We start from the raw sequence: 24,438 nt of genomic DNA on the forward strand, positions 1-24,438 counted from the left end.
TCCAGGATTACCTCCAGCTCAAGGCCCCTGATCCAACCCCACTGACCCCAGATAGAGGCTGAGGGTGACCTTCCCTTCGTCTCTCTAGGCATCCATCTCTGGAGGCACGCCTGTAGTACGATGCACATTCTGTTAGATCAGGTTGCGCTACCGGAGGAAGCTGCTGCTGGCAGAGATGGCTAAGAGCGCCACTTATCTTGGAAATCAAAATGTAGCTACTAACTATCTTGGTTTTATTTCTCAGCGTTTTAGCCCCTTTAAAGAGCTTGAAAGAATGTGTGTTTTACATGTTGAGTGTCGTTTCAAGTAGGTAAATGTAATTTCAGACCCTTACTGTCAATTTGATATGCAAACAAGCTAGGGCAGCACGATTTATCGAATGTACATTGAAATTGCAATATACACTGAGTGTACAAAACATTAGGAACAGATTCCTAATATTGAGTTGCCCCCCCTTTTTGCCCTCAGAACAGGCTCAATTCATCGGGGCGTGGACTCTACAAGGTGTCATAAGCGTTCCACAGGGATGCTGGCCCATGTTGACTCCAAAGCTTCCCATAGTTGTCAAGTTGGCTGGATGTCCTTTGGTTGGTGGACCATTCTTGATACACACGGGAAACTGTTGAGAATGGAAAAACCCAGCAGCATTGCAGCTCTTGACACACTCAAACTGGTGCACCTGGCACCTACTACCATACCACGTTCAAAGGCACTTAAATATTTTATTTTGCCCATTCACCCTCTAAATGGCACACATACACAATCCATGTCTCAATTGTCTCAAGGATTAAAAATCCTTCTTTAACTGGTCTCCTCCCCTTCATCTACACTGATTGAAGTAGATTTAACAGGTGACATCAGTAAGGGATCATAGCTTTCACCTTGATTCACCTTGTCAGTCTGTAATGGAAAGAGCGTTCCTAATGTTTTCTACATTCGCTGTATGTGCATTATCCATATTGCAAGAGATCCATATTTTAGCGATATTTTAAAACGCCACTCAACCGCGTGTAAAGTCCGTTTTCATAGTTTACTCCTTTTGCTGTCTCTCTCCCTCTCTCCTACAGGCTGCTTCCCCACACACACCAAGCCCTGCCCCCTGTCACTTATTCAAGCATGGCAGCAGTTATCACTGTAAATTCACTCTGCATACAATGCATGCACAGTCAAAACTGTAAACAAGAATGATTCTACTTTCCACTTTGCTTCCTAATATAAATCAATTTTTTCTTTATTATACTATTAGTTTATCTTCCTATCTGCAAAATGCTTGTTAGTCTTAGCAAGCTGCACAAGTCAATATTTTTTTTTTGCGTTAGCCACTAATACTAACTAGTTAACTGAGAAAGGGCAAATCTGGTTAGCAAACTTTAGCTCTAATACAGTGTTGGTATAGTGCATTCGGAAAGTATTCAGACCCCTTGACTTTTTCCACGTTTTGTTACGTTACAGCCTTATTCTAAAATTGATTAAATTAATTTTTTCCCTCATCACTCTACACACAATACCCCATAATGACAAAGCGAAAACAGGTTTTTAGATGTTTTTGAAAATGTATTCAAAATAAAAAACGGAAATACCTAATTTACATAAGTATTCAGACCCTTTGCTATGAGACTCGAAATTGAGCTCAGGTGCATCCTGTTTCCATTGATCATCCTTGAGATGTTTCTACAACGTGATTGGAGTCCACCTGTGGTAAATTCAATTGATTGGGAAGGATTTGGAAAGGCACACACCTGTCAATATAAGGTCCTACAGTTGACAGTGCATGTCAGAGCAAAAATCAAGCCATGAGGTCAAAGGAATTGTCCGTAGAGCTCCGAGACAGGATTGTGTCGAGGCACAGATCTGGGGAAGAATACCAAAAAATGTCTGCAGCATTGAAGGTCCCCAAGAACACAGTGGCCTCCATCGTTCTTAAATGAAAGAAGTTTGGAACCACCAAGACTCTTCCTAGAGCTGGCCGCCCGGCCAAACTGAGCAATCAGGGGAGAAGGGCCTTGGTCAGGGAGGTGATCAAGAACCCGATGGTCACTCTGACAGAGCTTCAGAGGTTCTCTGTGGAGATGGGTGAACCTTCCAGAAGGACAACTATCTCTGCAGCACTCCACCAATCAGGCCTTTATGGTAGAGTGGCCAGACAGAAACCACTCCTCAATAAAAGGCAAATGACAGCCCCCTTGGAGTTTGCCAAAAGACTCTCAGACCATGAGAAACAAGATTCTCATTTCTGATGAAACCAAGATTGAACTCTTTGGCCTGAATGTCCAGCGTCACGTCTGGAGGAGACCTGCTCAAGAGCGCTCAGGATCTCAGACTGGTGCGAAGGTTCACCTTCCAACAGGACAACAACCCTAAGCACACAGCCAAGACAACGCAGGAATAGCTTCGGGACAGGTCTCAATGTCCTTGAGTGGCCCAGCCAGAGCCCGGACTTGAACCCGATCGAACATCTCTGGAAAGACCTGAAAATAGCTGTGCAGCGACGCTCCCCATCCAACATGACAGAGCTTGAGAGGATCTGCAGAGAAGAATGGGAGAAACTCCACAAATACAGGTGTGCCAAGCTTGTAGCGTCATACCCAAGAAGACTTGAGGCTGTAATCGCTGCCAAAGGTGCTTCAACAAAGTAAAGATTAAAGGCTCTGAATACTTATGTAAATGTGATATTTCTAAAAACCTGTTGTTGCTTTGTCATTATGGGCTATTGTGTGTAGATTGATGAGGAAAAAATGAATTTAATCCATTTTAGAATACGGCTGTAACGTAGCAAAATGTTGAAAAAGTCATGTTTGTGCTATGACATGTTCTGAATCAGAGAGGAATAACTAAGCATATTCTGAAGTCTTTGTCCTAAATAACATCTATTCAATTCTAACTATTGTCCCCTGGGAAACACATACCAACATATTGGTTCCTACCCTGTCACAACAAACTCCTCCCTGGCTTTTTAATCTGTTGTCATGCCAAATAACTCTCTATTCTAAGTGCCCAATGTATTCCAACTGTATAATTAGAATAGAATAGTAACTATGGTTCCAACAGATCACCAAAATGTTTTTAACATATTGCAAGTCAAATCGCAATCGCAGTAAAAAAAAAAAAAACACAATTAGCTGTTTTGCCCGTATTGTGCAGCCCTAACACAAGCTCATTACTGTCATTTCAAAATCCCATCAATGCTTTGATAGAATAAATGTTTTTTTTTTTTACATTTCACAAAATGAAATGAAAAGAAAGATGTTCAAGTATTTCACACACAGGATATCACATAGTTGAAAACTCATTAAAATGTGATTGACATGCAGGCAAGTCTCTTTTTTTCACATTTGATCAGATTTTGGTACATATTAACCATTTGATATCTGATCATTTTCTCCACCCCTTGTTTTGTCCACCAGGCTGTCCTGGAGACGATCAGGAACCTGATGAACACTTAGTGTGTGGTCCCAGAATGGCTCCATGACATCATCCTGGGCTACGGCAACCCGGGCTCCGCCCACTACTCCAAGATACCCAATCAGATCTCCTCCCTGGACTTCAATGACACCTTCCTGTCCATAGACCACCTGAGGTCCTGTTTCCCTGGTTACACCGTCAAGGTCACTGAGGACAACCCTGAGCTGCTGATACCCCCCTTCAGGTCAGAGGTCAAGGTTCAGATGGAGTAGGGTTGGGGTTATTGTCTTATGTGGTCCAACTGCAACATATCTTTCAACCTTCTGCTCTTTTCCCACCCTAGAATCAAGTTCCCTGTGCAGAACAGGGCCGACAAAGGCAAGAAGAGGAAAGCAGACTCGGATGAAGAGGAGGAGAAAAAGGAGGAAGACAAAACGCTTATAGTGGAGCCTCATGTCACACCCAACCGGGGGCCCTACCCCTACAACCAGCCCAAACGGTGAGGGTCCAGGTTCCCGGGTCAACCAGTAGAGGTCAGGAGCCCTTGCAGTGCTTGGGCAAACTTGGCACCGCAGAGAGGTCAAGTCCTTGTTCTCTCTATAGCCAGTCAAGTCTCACCCACCTTTTGTTTAGCCTCCTCTCAGGGCCTGTGTGTTTCCACCACTAACGTGCCTGCCTGCACCAAATTTAGCCCAACTAGTGAATGCCTTGAGGACACTTACTGAGCAAACCTTCCCACCTAGAGCAAAAACAACCTCTGCTCTGTTAAACGCAATGCTCTAAAATGTTGACGTTTCTGTCACACATTTTATACTGATTCCTATTTATTCAGGTTGGTGTGTTTTGTTTTGCTGTGTTAGCGTGAGCTCTGGGTATTTGTGCTGATTGCAGTGTAATGTTTTGGTGGTTCTGTTTGGTTAGGTTATTTCCTGACATTTTAGCCCTGTAGCAAACTAGATCAAAACAGATTAGGTTGTTTATCTTAATCATATCAATCTTAATCATAACTGAACAGAAATGAAATGGGTTTTTAGTTAATTAAATTTGCATTAATCTGATCTGATGGTAATTTAGCTTCTTCAGTTGCGCTTTGATAATGAAATCCTGTTAGGGAACAGCAACTCCTCTGGTCCCTTGACTGAAACATTGTTCATGAGGGTTTCAAAACACATCACCACAGAGCTTTGAATTGCTAGGGACCTCACGATACGATATTATCACGATACTTTGGTGCCTGTATGTATTGCTATTTTCACAGTTCTACATGTAAATGTACTGCGATTTGTAACTGCAATTTTATTGTGATTTGATGTTCCAAACATATTGCTCACTATATGTCTGCTGATGAGCGACAAGAGAGAGCATGAGAAGAATGTGTTTTGATCAGTCAAAAATGTGTCATAAAAGTGAAAACATGTTGGCTCACTATTTAAAAACAAGATGGAGAACAAACTATAGGATGAAAAATACCAGAGTTCTGGCGCAGGTTCAGCCAGCTAGCGCTAGCTAATTCTACCTTGCAAAAAGAAATACATTTTTTTCTTTATAAAAAAACAAATTCAAATCGATACTTGGAGTCAAATTATTGATATAATATCGTCCAAAATAATGTTGCGATATGCAACTATCTTATTTTTTTCCCCCATCACTAATTGCCACAGAGCTGGTTGAAAACAGCTCTCTTTTTTCTTCTCAAGTTTTCAACATATTCCTTAAAACCTCTAACTGTGAGTGATAACTTTGTGTGTTTGAACAGAAATACCATCCAGTTTACACCAACTCAGATTGAGGCCATCCGTGCTGGAATGCAGCCTGGACTCACTATGGTAAGAACATTTACTGTCTTATGTTTACCTCTTGTCTGCTACTGACGTTTTTATACTAATACAATAAACTGAACTCATACTGGTCATAAGAACCATTGATGATATTGAGTTTCATAATTTAATATATTGTGAAGATCAAACTTGTCTGGCAAAAAGCTTTTGGATGAACTCCTGAGTGGCGCAGTGGTCTAAGGCACTGCATCGCAGTGCTAACTGTGCCACTAGAGATCCTGGTTCGAATCCAGGCTCTTTCGCAGCCGGCCGCGACCGGGAGACTCATGGGCGGCGCACAATTGGCCCAGCGTCGTCCAGGGTAGGGGAGGGAATGGCCGGCAGGGATGTAGCTCAGTTGATAGAGCATGGCGTTTGCAACGCCAGGGTTGTGGGTTCGATTCCCACGGGGGGCCAGTATAAAAAAATAATAATAAAAAAAAATAAGATATGTATTCACTAACTGTAAGTCGCTCTGGATAAGAGCGTCTGCTAAATGACTAAAATGTAAATGTAAAAATGGATGAAAAAACAAACACTAAATTGAATACTCATATCTAGCCACTTGAGTAAACCAAGGCAATAGACGGATAGCATTAAAAGTTTGAGCAACAACTGAAGTCTCCTATCCATTGGCTCTTTAGTTAAACTGTGCTTTTCAATCACTCATAGCCCAGAGTCTGATGTTGGCTACCTATGACAGGTGTATTATTGGCCCTGGCTGCTTGAAGAGCTGAGGATTTGTAACCACTCTGCCTGACGCAGGGGACTGGCTAGGACCTTCCCCCAGTCACTAGTAAGATGGAAAGATATCAGTTTGTCTCTGTGAATGGTCTGTCCTCCGACAAATCAACTGTACATTTCGGTGTTCCTCAAGGTTCCGTTTTAGGACCACTATTGTTTTCACTATATATTTTACCTCTTGGGGATGTTATTCGAAAACATAATGTTAACTTTCACTGCTATGCGGATGACACACAGCTGTACATTTCAATGAAGCATGGTGAAGCCCCAAAATTGCCCTCGCTAGAAGCCTGTGTTTCAGACATAAGGAAGTGGATGGCTGAAAACTTTTTACTTTTAAACTCGGACAAAACAGAGATGCTTGTTCTAGGTCCCAAGAAACAAAGAGATCTTCTGTTAAATCTGACAATTCATCTTGATGGTTGTAAAGTCGTCTCAAATAAAACTGTGAAGGACCTAGGCGTTACTCTTGACCCTGATCTCTCTTTTGACGAACATATCAAGACTGTTTCAAGGACAGCTTTTTTCCATCTACGTAACATTGCAAAAAATCAGAAATTTTCTGTCCAAAAATGATGCAGAAAAATTAATCCATGCATTTGTTACTTCTAGATTAGACTACTGCAATGCTCTATTTTCCGGCTACCCGGATAAAGCACTAAATAAACTTCAGTTAGTGCTAAATACGGCTGCTAGAATCCTGACTAGAACCAAGAAATTTGATCATATTACTCCAGTGCTAGCTTCCCTACACTGGCTTCCTGTTAAGGCAAGGGCTGATTTCAAGGTTTTACTGTTAACCTATAAAGCGTTACATGGGCTTGCTCCTACCTATCTTTCCGAGTTGGTCCTGCCGCACATACCAATACGTACGCTACGGTCACAAGACGCAGGCCTCCTAATTGTCCCTAGAATTTCTAAGCAAACAGCGGGAGGCAGGGCTTTCTCCTATAGATCTCCATTTTTATGGAACAGTCTGCCTACCCATGTGAGAGACGCAGACTCGGTCTCAACCTTTAAGTCTTTACTGAAGACTTATCTCTTCAGTAGGTCATATGATTGAGTGTAGTCTGGCCCAGGAGTGTGAAGGTGAACGGAAAGGCTGGAGCAACGAACAGCCCTTGCTGTCTCTGCCGGGCCGGTTCCCCTCTCCACTGGGGTTCTCTGCCTCTAACCCTGTTGCAGGGGCTGAGTCACTGGCTTGCTGGTGCTCTTTCATGCCGTCCCTGGGAGGGGTGCGTCACTTGAGTGGGTTGAGTTACTGACGTGATCTTCCTGTCTGGGTTGGCGCCCCCCCTTGGTTTGTGCTGTGGTGGAGACCTCTGTGGGCTATACTCGGCCTTGTCTCAGGATTGTAAGTTGGTGGTTGGGGATATCCCTCTAGTGGTGCGGGGGCTGTGCTTTGGCGGAGTGGGTGGGGTTATATCCTTCCTGTTTGGCCCTGTCCGGGGGTTTCTTCGGATGGGGCCACAGTGTCTCCGGACCGCTCCTGTCTCAGCCTCCAGTATTTATGCTGCAGTAGTTTATGTGTCGGGGGGCTGGGGTTAGTTGGTTATACCTGGAGTACTTCTCCTGTCTTATCCAGTGTCCTGTGTGAATTTAAGTATGCTCTCTCTAATTCTCTCGTTCTCTCTTTCTCTCTGAGAACCTGAGCCCTAGGACCATACGTCAGGACTACCGGGCATGATGACACCTTGCTGTCCCCAGTCCGCCTGGCCTTGCTGCTATTCCAGTTTCAACTGTTCTGCCTGCGGCTACGAAACCCCTACCTGTCCCAGACCTGCTGTTTTCAACTCTAAATGATCGGCTATGAAAAGCCAACTGAGAGACCTGAGCCCTAGGACCATACGTCGGGACTACCGGCCGTGGTGACTCCTTGCTGTCCCCAGTCCGCCTGGCCTTGCTGCTATTCCAGTTTAAACTGTTCTGCCTGCGGTTATGGAACCCCTACCTGTCCCAGACCTGCTGTTTTAAACTCTAATGATCGGCTATGAAAAGCCAACTGAGATTTATTCCTGATTATTATTTGACCATGCTTGTCACTTATGAACATTTTTGAACATCTTGGCATGGTTCTGTTATAATCTCCACCCGGCACAGCCAGAAGAGGACTGGCCACCCCTCATAGCCTGGTTCCTCTCTAGGTTTCTTCCTAGGTTTTGCCTTTCTAGGGAGTTTTTCCTAGCCACCGTGCTTCTACACCTGCATTACTAGCTGTTTGGGGTTTTAGGCTGGGTTTCTGTACAGCACTTCGAGATATTAGCTGATGTAAGAAGGGCTATATAAAATAAAATTGATTGATTGATTGATTGAGTTATTTAGTGTTCCAATCCCCATCACTCCTGCAGATCTCAGTCAGGCCCGATTAGTGAAATACTGCCCTGAAAGGCCCTCCGCTAAATTAACTTAAATGGTGCCGATGGCGAGCATACACACACACACAGCTGCCTCGCAAACACACAGCCTCTCATCCACAGAAACACACACATTCAGTAACACACACACACACAGCTGCCTCGCAAACACACAGCCTCTCATCCACAGAAACACACACATTCAGTAACACACACACACACAGCTGCCTCGCAAACACACAGCCTCTCATCCACAGAAACACACACATTCAGTAACACACACACACACAGCTGCCTCGCAAACACACAGCCTCTCATCCACAGAAACACACACATTCAGTAACACACACACACACAGCTGCCTCGCAAACACACAGCCTCTCATCCACAGAAACACACACATTCAGTAACACACACACACACAGCTGCCTCGCAAACACACAGCCTCTCATCCACAGAAACACACACATTCAGTAACACACACACACACACACACACAGCTGCCTCGCAAACACATAGCCTGTCATCCACAGAAACACACACATTCACTAACACACACACAGCTGTCTTGCAAAGTCGCACACACAGCGTCTCATCTACAGAAACACACATTCACTAACACACACACACTCCTGCCTTGCTTTGATGAAGCTCATTCCTGGCCTGGTGATTGGTAGCTGGCAGAGGGATCTGTCTGGTATTTATTGGGTGGCTGCTGGGGAGTAAATATGGCAGCTTGGCTATCAGCACAGTCGTAAAACAACTCTACATACACACACACACACACACACACACACACACACCACTCACTGGCATGTGTGGGGACAATCGTTAGCAGCCAAGACAGTCTCCCAGTCCCAGGCTTCTTTTATCATCTTGAGCTGTTTTTAGGTTTATAGTTGTTATTCTGTGTTTGGGTCTCTAGTGTATAAAGTAGACTGGCTTTTATGTGACTTACCTGAGGTGTACGGTGGCTAAATGTTTTATGAATATACCGTCAAGTTTTAGCCTCCACTAGTCTGTGAGCACCTTCTGCCCTGGGAAAGCCCTGATGAAAATGGAAATAAAAATAGCTTGTTTATTAGTCTTTCCTAGTGGTGTTTGTTTGAGGAAGGTGATAGCTCTAGACTAGACCCAATGATCTCTATAGCCTTAACTAGACCCAATGATCTCTACAGCCTTAACTAGACCCAATGATCTCTACAGCCTTAACTAGACCAATGATCTCTACAGCCTTAACTAGACCAATGATCTCTACAGCCTTAACTAGACCAATGATCTCTACAGCCTTAACTAGACCCAATGATCTCTACAGCCTTAACTAGACCCAATGATCTCTACAGCCTAAACTAGACCCAATGATCTCTACAGCCTTAACTAGACATAATGATCTCTACAGCCTTAACTAGACCTAATGATCTCTACAGCCTTAACTAGACCTAATGATAGTCAAGGAGCCGATGGAAAGAGTTTCATATGTACTCTGGTTTTATTTGTTCTCTCTCTGTGTTTCTCTGTGTGTGCAGGGAGGATGACCTTGCATGCCAAGCAGTTCACCTTAGCCCTACACACACACAGGTCCTGTCTGATGCACTGAGGGGGAAACACACACTGTGTGAGTGTGTGTGAGACAGAACCACTGTGCTCTCCTTTTCTGTTATCTAACCAACCTTCTCCATTTTCTCCTCCTTGTACTTTCTCTCTCTACCTCCTCTCATGTTCTCTCTCTATCCCTCCTCCCTCACTCGCTCTCTCAAGGTGGTGGGTCCTCCAGGTACTGGAAAGACGGATGTGGCCGTCCAGATCATCTCCAATCTCTACCACAACTTGCCTGAGCAAAGAACCCTCATAGTCACACACTCCAACCAGGTAGGAAACACCTGGATAACGCCAATGTTAATTTACTGGATACGAAAACCATCAGTCATAGTCATGTAACCAAAGTAACTTCTGGGAAATACTTGGCCCCTTTGTCCATCGATATGGCCAATATAGTAGTAAAAATATCACGTTGGAAGCTTTTTCTGGAGTTGCTGGAGGAATTCACCAATCTGCCCTAAAATGGTGCCATTAATCACTGAGAAATCCGACCTAAAATCACAGAGGGAAAATGTTAAAAGTGTTGCTCCCCTGTGCCCCAGTCTCCTCATCTCAGTATTTAATCAAAAGTAATCTAGCTGTATTTTAATGCTACGACAGCCGACTGGCAGTGGGCCTCTAACATAACTGAAGATATTTATGAAATGTCTGCATTTATTGTCATCACACAATATTTCCCTCCCCCATTTCTGTTTGTCATACTGTGGTGTTATATCATTATTATGCTGAATTAGCCCCAATATAAAGTCTACCATCCAACACTGAAGGCTTTTCAATAGGACCTGTAGGAAGCCTTGTGTTCTCTTTCTGTTCACTGCAACACAGTAAGGCGTGTGGTTTGGTGGGTGGGTGGACGGACATTCACCTCTGTTCTGTGTGTTCCAGGCTCTGAACCAGTTGTTTGAGAAGATCATGGCTCTGGACATAGACGAGCGTCACCTCCTGCGTATGGGCCACGGAGAAGAAGCACTGGAGACTGAGAAAGACTTCAGCAGGTGACTTCAATGTACACACACACGTCTCTACCTCCCTCTCTCACACACAACCAAATGAACACATACTCACATTAAGTTACACATTCCTAGCTGACCACACACACACACACACAAAACTACACATGCCCAATTGAACACACACATACAGCTATTTGACCACACAACCAGCTACACACATGCAGTACACATACATACAGTGAACAGTATACCCAGCTGGCCACACACATAGTAAGTCTAAGCCAACAGAATTGTCAAAGACTCCAGCCACCTAAGTCATAGACTGTTCTCTCTGCTACCGGACGGCAAACGGTACCGATGCACCAAGTCTGCAACCAACAGGACCCTGAACAGCTTCTTCCGCCAAACCATAAGACTGCTAAATAGTTAGTCTGGGTAGCTATTGGTTAACTATTTAACTTTTTTTGACGCATACGCTGCTGCTACTGTTTATTATCTATCCTGTTGCCTAGTAACTTTATTCCTAGTTATATGTACAAACACTATATATACAAAAGTATGTGGACACCCCTTCAAATTAGTGTGTTTGGCTATTTCAGCCACACCCATTGCTGACAGGTGTATAAAATCGAGCAGACAGCCATGCAATTTCCATACACAAACATTGGTAGTAGAATGGATTTACTGAAGAGATCAAGAGAGCTCAGCTCAATGTCCAACAGACAAATCTGGGTTTGGCGGATGACAGGAGAACACTACCTGCCCCAATGCATAGTGCCAACTGTAAAGTTTGTTAGAGGGGTAATAATGGTCTGGGGCTGTTTTTCATGGTTCGGGCTAGGCCCCTTAGTTCCAGTGGAGGGAAATCATACGCTACAGCATACAATGACATTCTAGACGATTCTGTGGTTCCAACTTTGTGGCAACAGTTTGGGGAAGGCCCTTTTCTGTTTCAGCATGAAAATGCCCCCGTGCACAAAGCGAGGACCATACAGAAATGGTTTGTCGAGGTCGGTGTGGAAGAACTTGACTGGCCTGCACAGAGCCCTGACCTCAACCCCATAAAAAAACCTATGGGATGAATTGGAACGCCAACTGTGAGCCAGGCCTAATCGCCCAACATCAGTGCCCGACCTCACTAATGCTGTTGTGGCTGAATGGAAGCAAGTACCCGCAGCAATGTTCCAACATCTAGTGGAAAGCCTTCCCAGAAGAGTGGAGGCTGTTATAGCAGCAAAGGGAGGACCAACTCCATATTAATGCCCATGATTTTGGAATGAGATGTTGGACGAGCAGGTGTCCACATACTTTTGGTCATGTAGTGTATCTACCTCAATTACCTCGTACCCCTGCAAATCGACTCGGTACTGGTAACCCCTGTATATACCCAAAATATCGTTACTCATTGTGTATTTATTATTACTTTTATTATTTTATGTTTTACTTTATATTATTTCTCTATTTTCATTCTCTCTGCATTGTTGGGAAGGGCCCGTAAGTAAGTATTTCACTGTTAGTTAACACCTGTTGTTTACGAAGCATGTGACGAATTACATTTGATTTGATTTGACAGGGCCATTCGATACCCCCATACACTCAACCCTGTCATGGCTTTATCTTCATTAGGGCCTGCTGCACTCGCCCTCTCTACCCACTCACTCACTCACACTCTCTCACACACTCTCTCACACACACACACTCTCTCTCTCTCTCTCTCTCTCTCTTTTTCCACCAGCCATTTCACCGTGATTAGTGCTCTCAACATTTTGCTATGTGTGGGCCTTACTGGCCCATTTGGCAGTAGAAGCACTGAACTTTGCTTTAGAGTTTTAGTCATAGGGCCGAGGGGCAACCAAAACTGGTTGGGTCTTCATGCTGGTTATAACACAGGGTTAAAGACCCTCCTGCAAGGCTGAAATAATTAGGAAACCCATTATTTCACACTGACGCAATTTGGGGAATTATATATGGTTGTGGCTATGTGTGTCTGTTCAATGCCTTGAGAGACTGTGACTCAGAGACCTAGCCAGACAGACAGACCTTGAAGAGAGGGAGGGAAACCAGTATACTGAAACCACTTAATCCAGACCTGAGACCGAAAGAGGGAGCAAGGGAGAGAAAGAGGGCAATCTATGGATCTTAAGATACCCAAAATATGTAGAGTGATATAACTTGTGCTATTTTTTCATGACTTCATGAACCACCTCAAATGTGTTATTTATTATTGTGTCTGCTTTAAAGACCAAAATAGAGCCCTTGGTCTAAAATAGTTCCAACTTCATTGAATATTTATTTAGTGCTCATGCAGCAGCCGTTTTCACTAGCTTTGATCTTGCTGTCAGAAGAACTAACTATAGCTTTGAGACCCAGGCTATATAAGTACTAATCTCGGTTAACACAGAGCCAAAGGCTTGTGTAATTGGTCAGATGCTCGATTAAGTTCTTGGTCCATAAGTGTTAAGAGAAGAGAGAGAACGAGAATCAGAACCGGAACGAAGAACTCCACACTCTCTCTTTGCAAGTTACGGGTAAGTCTATGGGCCAAATTTCCCCAAATTCGAAAGGTACCTGAGTAATCATGATTTGTGCAAATAACCAGTGATGATAAACCCAAGAACCGGAACTAATGCTGCTCATTACCTCACGCCTCCTGTAGCTCAATTGGTAGAGCATGGCGCTTGCAACGCCATTGTTGTGGGTTCGATTCCCACGGGGGGCCAGTATGAAAATAAATGTATGCACTTTAGCGTCTGCTAAATGACAAAAATGTAAAAACAGTACCGTTTATGTAGTCTGCCCATGACAGATTATATAAGTATAAACATCCAGGATGAATAACCTCAGGCCATACGTCAGAGCCTGAACATCAAGGAGTCTGCAGATACATCTTCTTTAGCCAAAGGAAACCATCTTAGCTCAAAGAATGTCAATGGAAACCACAACAAATAGGCCTAGTGATACAAATATACATTCAGTTGATTCAGTTGTGTTGCTGTAAAACCCTAGCGATTCTGGCCCTACTTACCCTTAGCGCACTAAAGTCTTAGCATTAGGACTTCCGATATGGTACTCTTCTGTTTAAAAACAGAAAGTTTTCTCCTGTTTCGTGCCAACTGAACACAGGCCCCTTGTTGCGTAGAGCAGAGCCAGTGAGAATGGCGTGAGTTGTATGAGGAGTGGATGTGACGGCTCTGGAGGAGCACCATTGCATTATGCAGATCAGCTAAAGCTAGTTACAGTACCAGGATGAGAGGCTGAGGAAGAGGAGGATGTTTACAACATGCGCACTGACTGAATCAACATTCACTCCTTTCTTCCTTCCTTCCGGTCCAATGACAAGGAAGGAGAAAGCTGGGGAAACTAATTAACACAGTACTGTATAGGCTATGGGATGAAAAATGAAGAGGCCTTCTCTTTTCTCAATGGTCAGCAAAGTTAGTTTATAGTGAAATTAATATATAATACATTGCCTTTTAATAAATAAATAAAAATGCTATAAATACCCCCTTAACGAGGTATTGAAATACTGTGTACAGTATATGAAGGACAGAGGTATATAGAGCGCTTTTGTGGAAGTTGAAAGCTCTTCATGACTTAAAAAAAGGTCAGTTTTCTCTCTTTATTTGGCAGTCTCTCCTGGGAAGGGAGAGCAGAGGGCTGCTTTTGAAACAAGCCACTTTTTCTATTTGATCGTCATCGGCCTGTGTAGTTCTGTTTATGAATCATCTGCTGTGAGGCTTAGCAGGAGATATATTTAAAAGTTAAGGTTTCACTCTCAAGGGCCTCTCAAGTGGCGCAGCGGTCTAAGGCACTGCAGTGCTTGAGGCGTCATTACAGATTCGGGTTCGAACCCGGGCTGTGTCGCAGCCGGCCGCGACCGGGAGACCCATGGGGCGACGCACAATTTGGCCCAGTGTCGTCCAGTTTAAGGGAGGGTTTGGCCGCTGACACGGTCGGCAGTTGTACGGTGTTTCCTCCGACACATTGGTGCGGCTGGCTTCCGGGTTAAGCGAGCAGCGTGTCAAGAAGCAGGGCGGCTTGGCAGTGTGGTGTTTTGGAGGACGCATGGCTCTCGACCTTCGCCTCTCCCAAGTTCGTACAGGAGTTGCAGCGATGGGACAAGACTGTAACTACCAATTGGATATCACGAAATTAGGGAGAAAAAGCGGTAAAAAAACATTTAATAAACAACAACAAAGTTTCACTCTCACACACACAGCACAGCAGTGTTTGGGTGACATCGGACATAGCATGTCCAGGTGTCACTGCCACCCACTAATCGTCTTTCTGGTTTGTTGTGGCAGCACACCGGGACGCCTGACTAGACAAAAGATTACTCTGTTTTCTGTGTTTTTGTCTTTTCAGTTTGTTGAAAAGCGACCTATTGTGTTTATTTTACACTCTTTGTTTGACAGTCATTTTTGAGCTCTGTATTTATTCAATATCAGTCATTGTAACAAGTGTAGGTAAGTTAAGCCTTGTTTAAAAATATGAACATTTAACTTTTATTTTTGTGTAAATGTTTTAAGCTATTGAAACGGACAACTTAATAGTGACCAATGCAGCTGCAATGCCTGTTATACCTTATCAATGGTATTACATGTATTAGTGAAGACTGCAATTTGGTCCTTCTGGCTATTCGCTCCCATCTCCTCAGCAACCAAAACTATTAATAGCCAGCTTTGAGTTTGGGTTCTTAAACTTTAGATTTGATTTTATCCATTATTCGCGCATGAAGGGTGATGGAAAACATATTTTGGGGTTTTGAAACTATATCCCTAGGCTGTGATGTCACAGGTTTAGACTTCAGTTCTCCTCACAACATTAACATTTCCCCTCAGAATGATGTGATTTGACCCTCAGATCACGAGACTAATCTAATCTGGCTATGGAGAGGCAGGCAATGTTTAGGGAAGGTTGGGGCTATTATCATCATAGGAATATGGCGTAATGGTGTTTGTATAGGGTGGTTGTTACTAGTTTGATACTGTACCAGGCCTCCAGGTACGATGAGAGAATGGTTGGATGTTGGAATGAGTTCCAGGAATATAACCGCCCTTCTATGGTCCAATTCAACTGACTGAAATGGAACTGATACTGTTGTTTGCTTTCTTAAAGTATTGAAGGGTAAACTATGTATGGATGGATGTGGTATATGTTGTGTTCAGGTATGGGCGTGTGAACTACGTGCTGGCCAGGAGGCTAGAGCTGCTCAGAGAGGTGGGCCGTCTGCAAGAGAGTCTAGACGTCCCCGGAGACGTGTCCTACACGTGTGAGACCGCCGGACACTTCTACCTCTACCAGGTCAGTACAGGAGGGGGGGGATGGATTGGGCGTGTGTTTGGGGATAATAGATGTGAATGTGTGTGACAGTAGAGTAAAGGTAATGCATTTTCCAGATTAATCAGTAATTCCTGATCCTGACCTGCAAAAATTGGGAATAAAATGTATCACTAAAATACAAATTTAAGGGGGTGAGATGCTGCCAATCTCATCCCAGTGCAGTAAGTGTCAGTATCTTCCTAACGCTTCAAATCCGCCTCGACAGCAAATACCAAAATATTATACCATATCCTCCATTTATTTCTGTCACCTAATTACCGAATACCGACTCCAGGAAAAATGCCACAGCAGACAGTTATGGATCAGGCAGCATGCATCAGCAGAATGGCCCAGAATAGACAACATAGCTTTTTAAACAAAGAGGAGACAACCCAAGTCAACTGTCAATTTAAGAGGACCAGAGAGAGCTCATAAAATAGCCCAGATCTAAAATCAAGAAGAGTGGAGAGGATATCTCACTGAGGCTGGAAGACAGAGGGGTGTAGAGGGGAGACAGTGGAGGGAGACAGTGGGGTGTAGGGTTGAATATTGTCCCGGTATTTTACAAATGTTCATTCTAAAGTATATAAATATGTCTGTATTTGATTAGTGCTTTGATCGGCATTAAAATTCAAGCCTGATGCTACCTGAGCCTGATGAGCCATACATTAAAGACATTTAATGAGCCATACATTAAAGACATTTTATGAGCCCTACATTAAAAACATTTTATTTGCCCAAGCCCATAAAAGCCCAAATGATTGAGCCGTTATCCAATACATAGCTTATCTTACAGTGGGGAAAAAAGTATTTAGTCAGCCACCAATTGTGCAAGTTCTCCCACTTAAAAAGATGAGAGGCCTGTAATTTTCATCATAGGTACACGTCAACTATGACAGACAAAATGAGGAAAAAAAATCCAGAAAATCAAATTGTAGGATTTTTAATGAATTTATTTGCAAATTATGGTGGAAAATAAGTATTTGGTCAATAACAAAAGTTTCTCAATACTTTGTTATATACCCTTTGTTGGCAATGACACAGGTCAAACGTTTTCTGTAAGTCTTCACAAGGTTTTCACACACTGTTGCTGGTATTTTGGCCCATTCCTCCATGCAGATCTCCTCTAGAGCAGTGATGTTTTGGGGCTGTCGCTGGGCAACACGGACATTCAACTCCCTCCAAAGATTTTCTATGGGGTTGAGATCTGGAGACTGGCTAGGCCACTCCAGGACCTTGAAATGCTTCTTACGAAGCCACTCCTTCGTTGCCCGGGCGGTGTGTTTGGGATCATTGTCATGCTGAAAGACCCAGCCACGTTTCATCTTCAATGCCCTTGCTGATGGAAGGAGGTTTTCACACGGATCAGTCGTCCTGGTCCCTTTGCAGAAAAACTGCCCCAAAGCATGATGTTTCCACCCCCATGCTTCACAGTAGGTATGGTGTTCTTTGGATGCAACTCAGCATTCTTTGTCCTCCAAACACGACGAGTTGAGTTTTTACCAAAAAGTTATATTTTGGTTTCATCTGACCATATGACATTCTCCCAATCTTCTTCTGGATCATCCAAAATGCACTCTAGCAAACTTCAGACGGGCCTGGACATGTACTGGCTTAAGCAGGGGGACACGTCTGGCACTGCAGGTTTTGAGTCCCTGGCGGCGTAGTGTGTTACTGATGGTAGGCTTTGTTACTTTGGTCCCAGCTCTCTGCAGGTCATTCACTAGGTCCCCCGTGTGGTTCTGGGATTTTTGCTCACCGTTCTTGTGATCATTTTGACCCCACAGGGTGAGATCTTGCGTGTTGCCCCAGATCAAGGGAGATTATCAGTGGTCTTGTATGTCTTCCATTTCCTAATAATTGCTCCCACAGTTGATTTCTTCAAACCAAGCTGCTTACCTATTGCAGATTCAGTCTTCCCAGCCTGGTGCAGGTCTACAATTTTGATTCTGGTGTCCTTTGACAGCTCTTTGGTCTTAGCCATAGTGGAGTTTGGAGTGTGACTGTTTGAGGTTGTGGACAGGTGTCTTTTATACTGATATCAAGTTCAAACAGGTGCCATTAATACAGGTAACGAGTGGAGGACAGAGGAGCCTCTTAAAGAAGAAGTTACAGGTCTGTGAGAGCCAGAAATCTTGCTTGTTTGTAGGTGACCAAATACTTATTTTCCACCATAATTTGCAAATAAATTCATTAAAAATCCTACAATGTGATTTTCCGGATTTTTTTTCCTCAATTTGTCTGTCATAGTTGACGTGTACCTATGATGAAAATTACAGGCCTCTCTCATCTTTTTAAGTGGGAGAACTTGCACAATTGGTGGCTGACTAAATACTTTTTTCCCCCACTGTATATAGGCTACCGCACATTACAAACGACAGAAAACATAAAAACCCATAGATGTAGCTAGCTATATGCTCTCTTGGGTAAATACATGAAACTAGCTCCAGTAGGCTAATCTTTTTGTGTGGACTGAATTACTGTACTTGATTGTATTATACTGAATTATATGGACAGGAATTACACACCTCGTTCAAACCATGAAGCTGGGAGAGAACATGTAATGCTGGTGCAGAACATGCGGCCAATAAAGTTACAATTACGGTCTAGCGAATTAGTTTAATTTTGAAATATAAAATTGCTTATTTGACATGTTTATAGTTAGTAGGCTGACACATGTATACCTTTCATAATATTTCCACTGTTGTGCAACATGCATATTAGCTTACCTCGTCTTTCTCTCTTGCGTCATTCCTTCCTCCCTTCAACGGTTAAATGAAATAAGTTTAGTTGTCCTTCATCATTGTAATGACATGCTTGAATAATATACGACTAGAATAAGATGCAGACGGCTGTAATTTCTCTTCACAGAGATTGAATGGTTATGGGTCTGAACAAATAACTGCGATAGCCTACCGCCATCGCAAGTTCTCTTTCAAACATCAGACTGTTAAAAAGCCATCACTAGTTGGCTACCACCCGGTTACTCAACACTGCACCTTAGAGGCTGCTGCCCTATATACATAGACATGGAATCACTGGTCACTTTAATAATGTTAACATACTGCTTTACTCATTTCATATGGATGTACTGTATTCTATTCTACTGTATTTTAGTCAATGCCACTCCGGCATTGCTCCCTTTGTGTGTATTGTTGTGAATTGTTAGATACTACTGCACTGTTGGAGCTAGGAACACAAGCATTTCGCTACACCTGCAATAACATCTGCTAAATATGTGTATGTGACCAATGAAATTTGATTTGATTTGAAACTCCCTGTGAGTTCAATTGGCTGCTGTATTTAACATGTAGAAAACAAGAGCTTGCATCCCTCTTCGAATGGTCTATTAGTATAAGAAATGCAAAAACAAAAATGTCCAGCAAGCTATTCTAGTCTAGATTTTCATGGGACTACAAGAGCTAAGGAGCGTTTTATAAGGAGAGAGGCCAGCGGAGCGCAGGTGCGTATTGCGCAAGAGACAGAGGCTATAAGTTAGAAGCTTATGCATAACCCATCATTCATTAGCTAAATATAAGGCTAATACTGCATTGGATGTATTACCTGAAAGAGGTAGGCTAGGACATCTATCTAGCTACACACTTAAGTGTACAAAACATTAAGAACACCTGCTCTTTCCATGACATAGACTGACAAGGTGAATCCAGGTGAAACCTATCATCCCTTATTGTGTCACTTGTTAAATCCACTTCAATCACTGTAGATGAAGGGGAGGAGACTGGTTAAAGAAAGATGTTTAAGCCTTGAGACATGGATTGTGTATGTATGCCATTCTTAGGGTGAATGAGCAAGACAAAAGATTTAAGTGCCTTTGACGGGGTATGGTAGTAGGTACCAGGTGCACATGTTTGTGTCAAGAACTGCAACACTGCTGGGTTTTTCATGCTCAACAGTTTCCTGTGTGTATCAAGAATGGTCCACCACCCAAAGGACATCCAGCCAACTTGACAGAACTGTGGGAAGCATTGGAGTCAATATGGGCCAGCATCCCTGTGGAATGCTTTTGGCACCTTGTAGAGTCCATGCCCCGACGAATTGAGGCTGTTCTGAGGGCAAAAGGGAGAAAGGTGCAACTCAATATTAGGAAGGTGTTCCTAATGTTTCGTATACTCAGTGTACAGTGAGGAAAAAAAGTATTTGATCCCCTGCTGATTTTGTACGTTTGCCCACTGACAAAGAAATGATCAGTCTATAATTTTAATGGTAGGTTTATTTGAACAGTGAGAGACAGAATAACAAAAAAATCCAGAAAAACGCATGTCAAAAATGTTATGAATTGATTTGCATTTTATTGAGGGAAATAAGTATTTGACCCCTCTGCAAAACATGACTTAGTACTTGGTGGCAAAACCCTTGTTGGCAATCACAGAGGTCAGACGTTTCTTGTAGTTGGCCACCAGGTTTGCACACATCTCAGGAGGGATTTTGTCCCACTCCTCTTTGCAGATCTTCTCCAAGTCATTAAGGTTTCGAGGCTGACGTTTGGCAACTCGAACCTTCAGCTCCCTCCACAGATTTTCTATGGGATTAAGGTCTGGAGACTGGCTAGGCCACTCCAGGACCTTAATGTGCTTCTTCTTGAGACACTCCTTTGTTGTCATTGTCATGCTGGAATACCCATCCACGACCCTTTTTCAATGCCCTGGCTGAGGGAAGGAGGTTCTCACCCAAGATTTGACGGTACATGGCCCCGTCCATCGTCCCTTTGATGCGGTGAAGTTGTCCTGTCCCCTTAGCAGAAAAACACCCCCAAAGCATAATGTTTCCACCTCCATGTTTGACTGTGGGGATGGTGTTCTTGGGGTCATAGGCAGCATTCCTCCTCCTCCAAACACGGCGAGTTGAGTTGATGCCAAAGACCTCGATTTTGGTCTCATCTGACCACAACACTTTCACCCAGTTCTCCTCTGAATCATTCAGATGTTCATTGGCAAACTTCAGACTGACCTGTATATGTGCTTTCTTGAGCAGGGGGACCTTGCGGGCACTGCAGGATTTCAGTCCTTCACGGCGTAGTGTGTTACCAATTGTTTTCTTGGTGACTATGGTCCCAGCTGCCTTGAGATCATTGACAAGATCCTCCCGTGTAGTTCTGGGCTGATTCCTCACCGTTCTCATGATCATTGCAACTCCACGAGGTGAGATCTTGCATGAAGCCCCAGGCCTAGGGAGATTGACAGTTCTTTTGTGTTTTTTCCATTTGTGAATAATCGCACCAACTGTTGTCACCTTCTCACCAAGCTGCTTGGCGATGGTCTTGTAGCCCATTCCAGCCTTGTGTAGGTCTACAATCTTGTCCCTGACATCCTTGGAGAGCTCTTTGGTCTTGGCCATGGTGGAGAGTTTGGAATCTGATTGATTGATTGCTTCTGTGGACAAGTGTCTTTTATACTGGTAACAAGCTGAGATTAGGAGCACTCCCTTTAAGAGTGTGCTCCTAATCTCAGCTCGTTACCTGTATAGAAGACACCTGGGAGCCAGAAATCTTTCTGATTGAGAGGGTTCAAATACTTATTTCCCTCATTAAAATGCAAATCAATTTATTTTTCAACATTTTTGACATGCGTTTTTCTGGATTTGTTGGTTGTTATTCTGTCTCTCACTGTTCAAACAAACCTACCATTAAAATTATAGACTGATCATTTCTTTGTCAGTGGGCAAACGTACAAAATCAGCAGGGGATCAAATACTTTTTTCCCTCACTGTACATATACAAAAATATAAACGCAACATGTAAAGTGTTGGTCGCATGTTTCATGAGCTGAAATAAAAGATCCCAGAAATGTTCCATACGCACAAAAAGCTTACTTCTCTTAGATGTTGTGTATACATGTGTTTACATCCCTGTTAGTGAGCATTTCTCCTTTGCCAAGATAATCCATCCAGCTGACAGTTGTGGCATATCAAGAGGCTGATTATACAGCACATTTCTGGGATCTTTTATTTCAGCTCATGAAACATGGGATCAACACTTTACATGTTGCGTTTATATTTTTGTTCAGTGTAAATCCACTATGCCAGTCAGGTGTCTCCCTTCTGATTTCTAACACAACATTATGGACAACTCCCATAACATTGTCATAAATGGTTATACATGAGAGATCGGTATGTAGGCCAGGGCACTCCTCACAGATGAAGAGTGATGGACATTTATCCTCTTCTCCCTTCCCACTTTATCTTCCCTTATCACTCTAAGACCTTCAATGGGATTGGACAATAGGCCTGGCAATGCGCAGAGTAGAATGTCCTGATGGATGATATCAGGGGTGGATAATGGTCTCTGTTAATCATTGTAGCCTATTAAGCCAGATGGCCAAGCTACATCCCCATTTGTAATACTGATTAAATTGCAAATTGTTCCACAGTTCCCTAAGGCTGCGTTCTTTATTTCGCAACCGTGCCTGTGTGTGTTTTCATCTATGCCTATGACTGTGCCCCTTTACGTGATCCCAAGGGTGTGTTCGTATGAAGAAGCGTGCATGCGCTTTGAGTTAGGGCTGGGCGATATGGCCTAAAAATCATATCTCCATTTTTTTCAAACTTGTGTGATTCACGATATATCTAGATTTTGTTTTTTGTTTTAATTCTCAAAATAAGCTTTGTTGTACAATTAAAGGTCAAATACACTGCATTTCAAGCAGTCAGCAATAATCGAATGAATTCAGGGCTTGTGAAATTATACCTAAGCTAAATATTAGCCTTCCACAACCATAAGACCCACAAATCAAAATAGTTTAACCTGCTTTTTTTTTGTAATAATCACTGATCTGGCTTTCAAGTCTATGAAAATGCCCTTTTTGTAACAAATAATGACTAACTTCTTGTAGCAGGAATTATAGAAAATTAACACGGGTCTCAAACAATCTCTCAAGCACAAGCCCATGTGCTAGTGAGTAGCCAGCTAATCTATATATTTTATGTTTAGCCAACTTGGATCTATTTGCTAGCTAACAAGGTAGAACAGTTTCATTATTATGCACACACAGTTCTGTCCGTCTCCAACTGCTTTACCTTACTTATGAGAATGAGTTGCCAATTCCTTATATAATTGTGCTTTATGCTTATTGCACATTTATAAACACAGTCTAGACAGCTAGTATAAAGGTCTTTGGCTAAAATGCTGCTAGCGGTACATGATACCGCAATGCTGCGCACGACAAACTGAGCATTATTATCCAGAATCAATGTTCATTGATACTCCTGTTTTATTGAGACATAAAAAGGGTGTCTTTAGAAAGGTTAACTTCTCCTCTATTGCAGGAAAACAATGTCTCAATGCGTTTCGGTATCCATATGACCTATTCTGTTGGACCAAACCTCAAATGCAAATATGGAGTTGAAACCGCTTGTCAGACACAAAGAAGTTATCTCTCATTTTTGTTGTTGGCAGGGGGAGGGGCTTGGTGTAAAGCAAAACTTGATTCTTGTGATAGGTGCATTTGGAATATCGCACTAAAACATTAATTAAATATATTACCCATTCCTACTTTGAATGTGACGCAACTGTATTTATCTTTGAGTGAAGAGCCAGACTTGTAACATCCAGGGGGGCTGTCTGGTGTCCTCTCTCTCCCCGCTGCAGGTGATGTCTCGTTGGGAAGAGTACATGTCCAAGGTCAGGTGTAAGCAGGGCCGGCCGGTGGAGGCGGAGGCCGTGGCTACACACTTCCCCTTCCACAAGTATTTCTCCAACGCCCCCCAGCCTGTGTTCCACGGTCGCTCCTACGAAGAAGACCTGGACATCGCTGAGGGCTGCTACCGACACATCAAGAAGATCTTTACCCAGCTGGAGGTAGGCAAGGCCACACACACACACACACACACACACACATCACATGTTTACGTAGCTAAAGGGACATGCACAATACACCAAGAAGATCCTCACTCTGTCAGAGACAAACACACAACATTTACATTTTAAATTTTTAGTCATTTAGCAGACGCTCTTATCCAGAGCGACTTACATGAGCAATTAGGGTTAAGTGCCTTGCTTAAGGGCACATCGACAGATTTTTCACCTAGTCGGCTCGGGGATTAGAACCAGCGACCTTTCGGTTACTGGCACAACGCTCTTACCCACTAAGCTACCTGCCACTCTTGAACGAACACACAAACCATCTTCACCCCATTCAGAGGTAATTATGTCACACACAAACACACACACCATGTCAGCGGTTTGGATATTCCTCACGGGTCATTAGCCATCTTTGTGTGTGTGGTCAGGTG

At 43.2% G+C, this 24,438-nt stretch overlaps 1 protein-coding gene across 1 annotated transcript in view; it reads left to right on the forward strand.

The window, feature by feature from the left end:
• The window catches only part of LOC121544769 (RNA helicase aquarius-like), a 134,755-nt gene that overhangs the window by 51,641 nt on the left and 58,676 nt on the right, over nt 1-24,438 (forward strand). The window contains 7 exon segments of the mRNA XM_041854904.2: nt 3,405-3,646; nt 3,746-3,901; nt 5,159-5,228; nt 10,076-10,186; nt 10,802-10,911; nt 16,038-16,173; nt 23,795-24,004. Coding sequence (XP_041710838.2) covers nt 3,405-3,646; nt 3,746-3,901; nt 5,159-5,228; nt 10,076-10,186; nt 10,802-10,911; nt 16,038-16,173; nt 23,795-24,004 — 1,035 coding nt within the window.

This window comes from Coregonus clupeaformis, chromosome 29 (genome assembly GCF_020615455.1).
Source record: "Coregonus clupeaformis isolate EN_2021a chromosome 29, ASM2061545v1, whole genome shotgun sequence".
In the NCBI taxonomy this organism is placed as follows: Eukaryota; Metazoa; Chordata; class Actinopteri; order Salmoniformes; family Salmonidae; genus Coregonus; species Coregonus clupeaformis.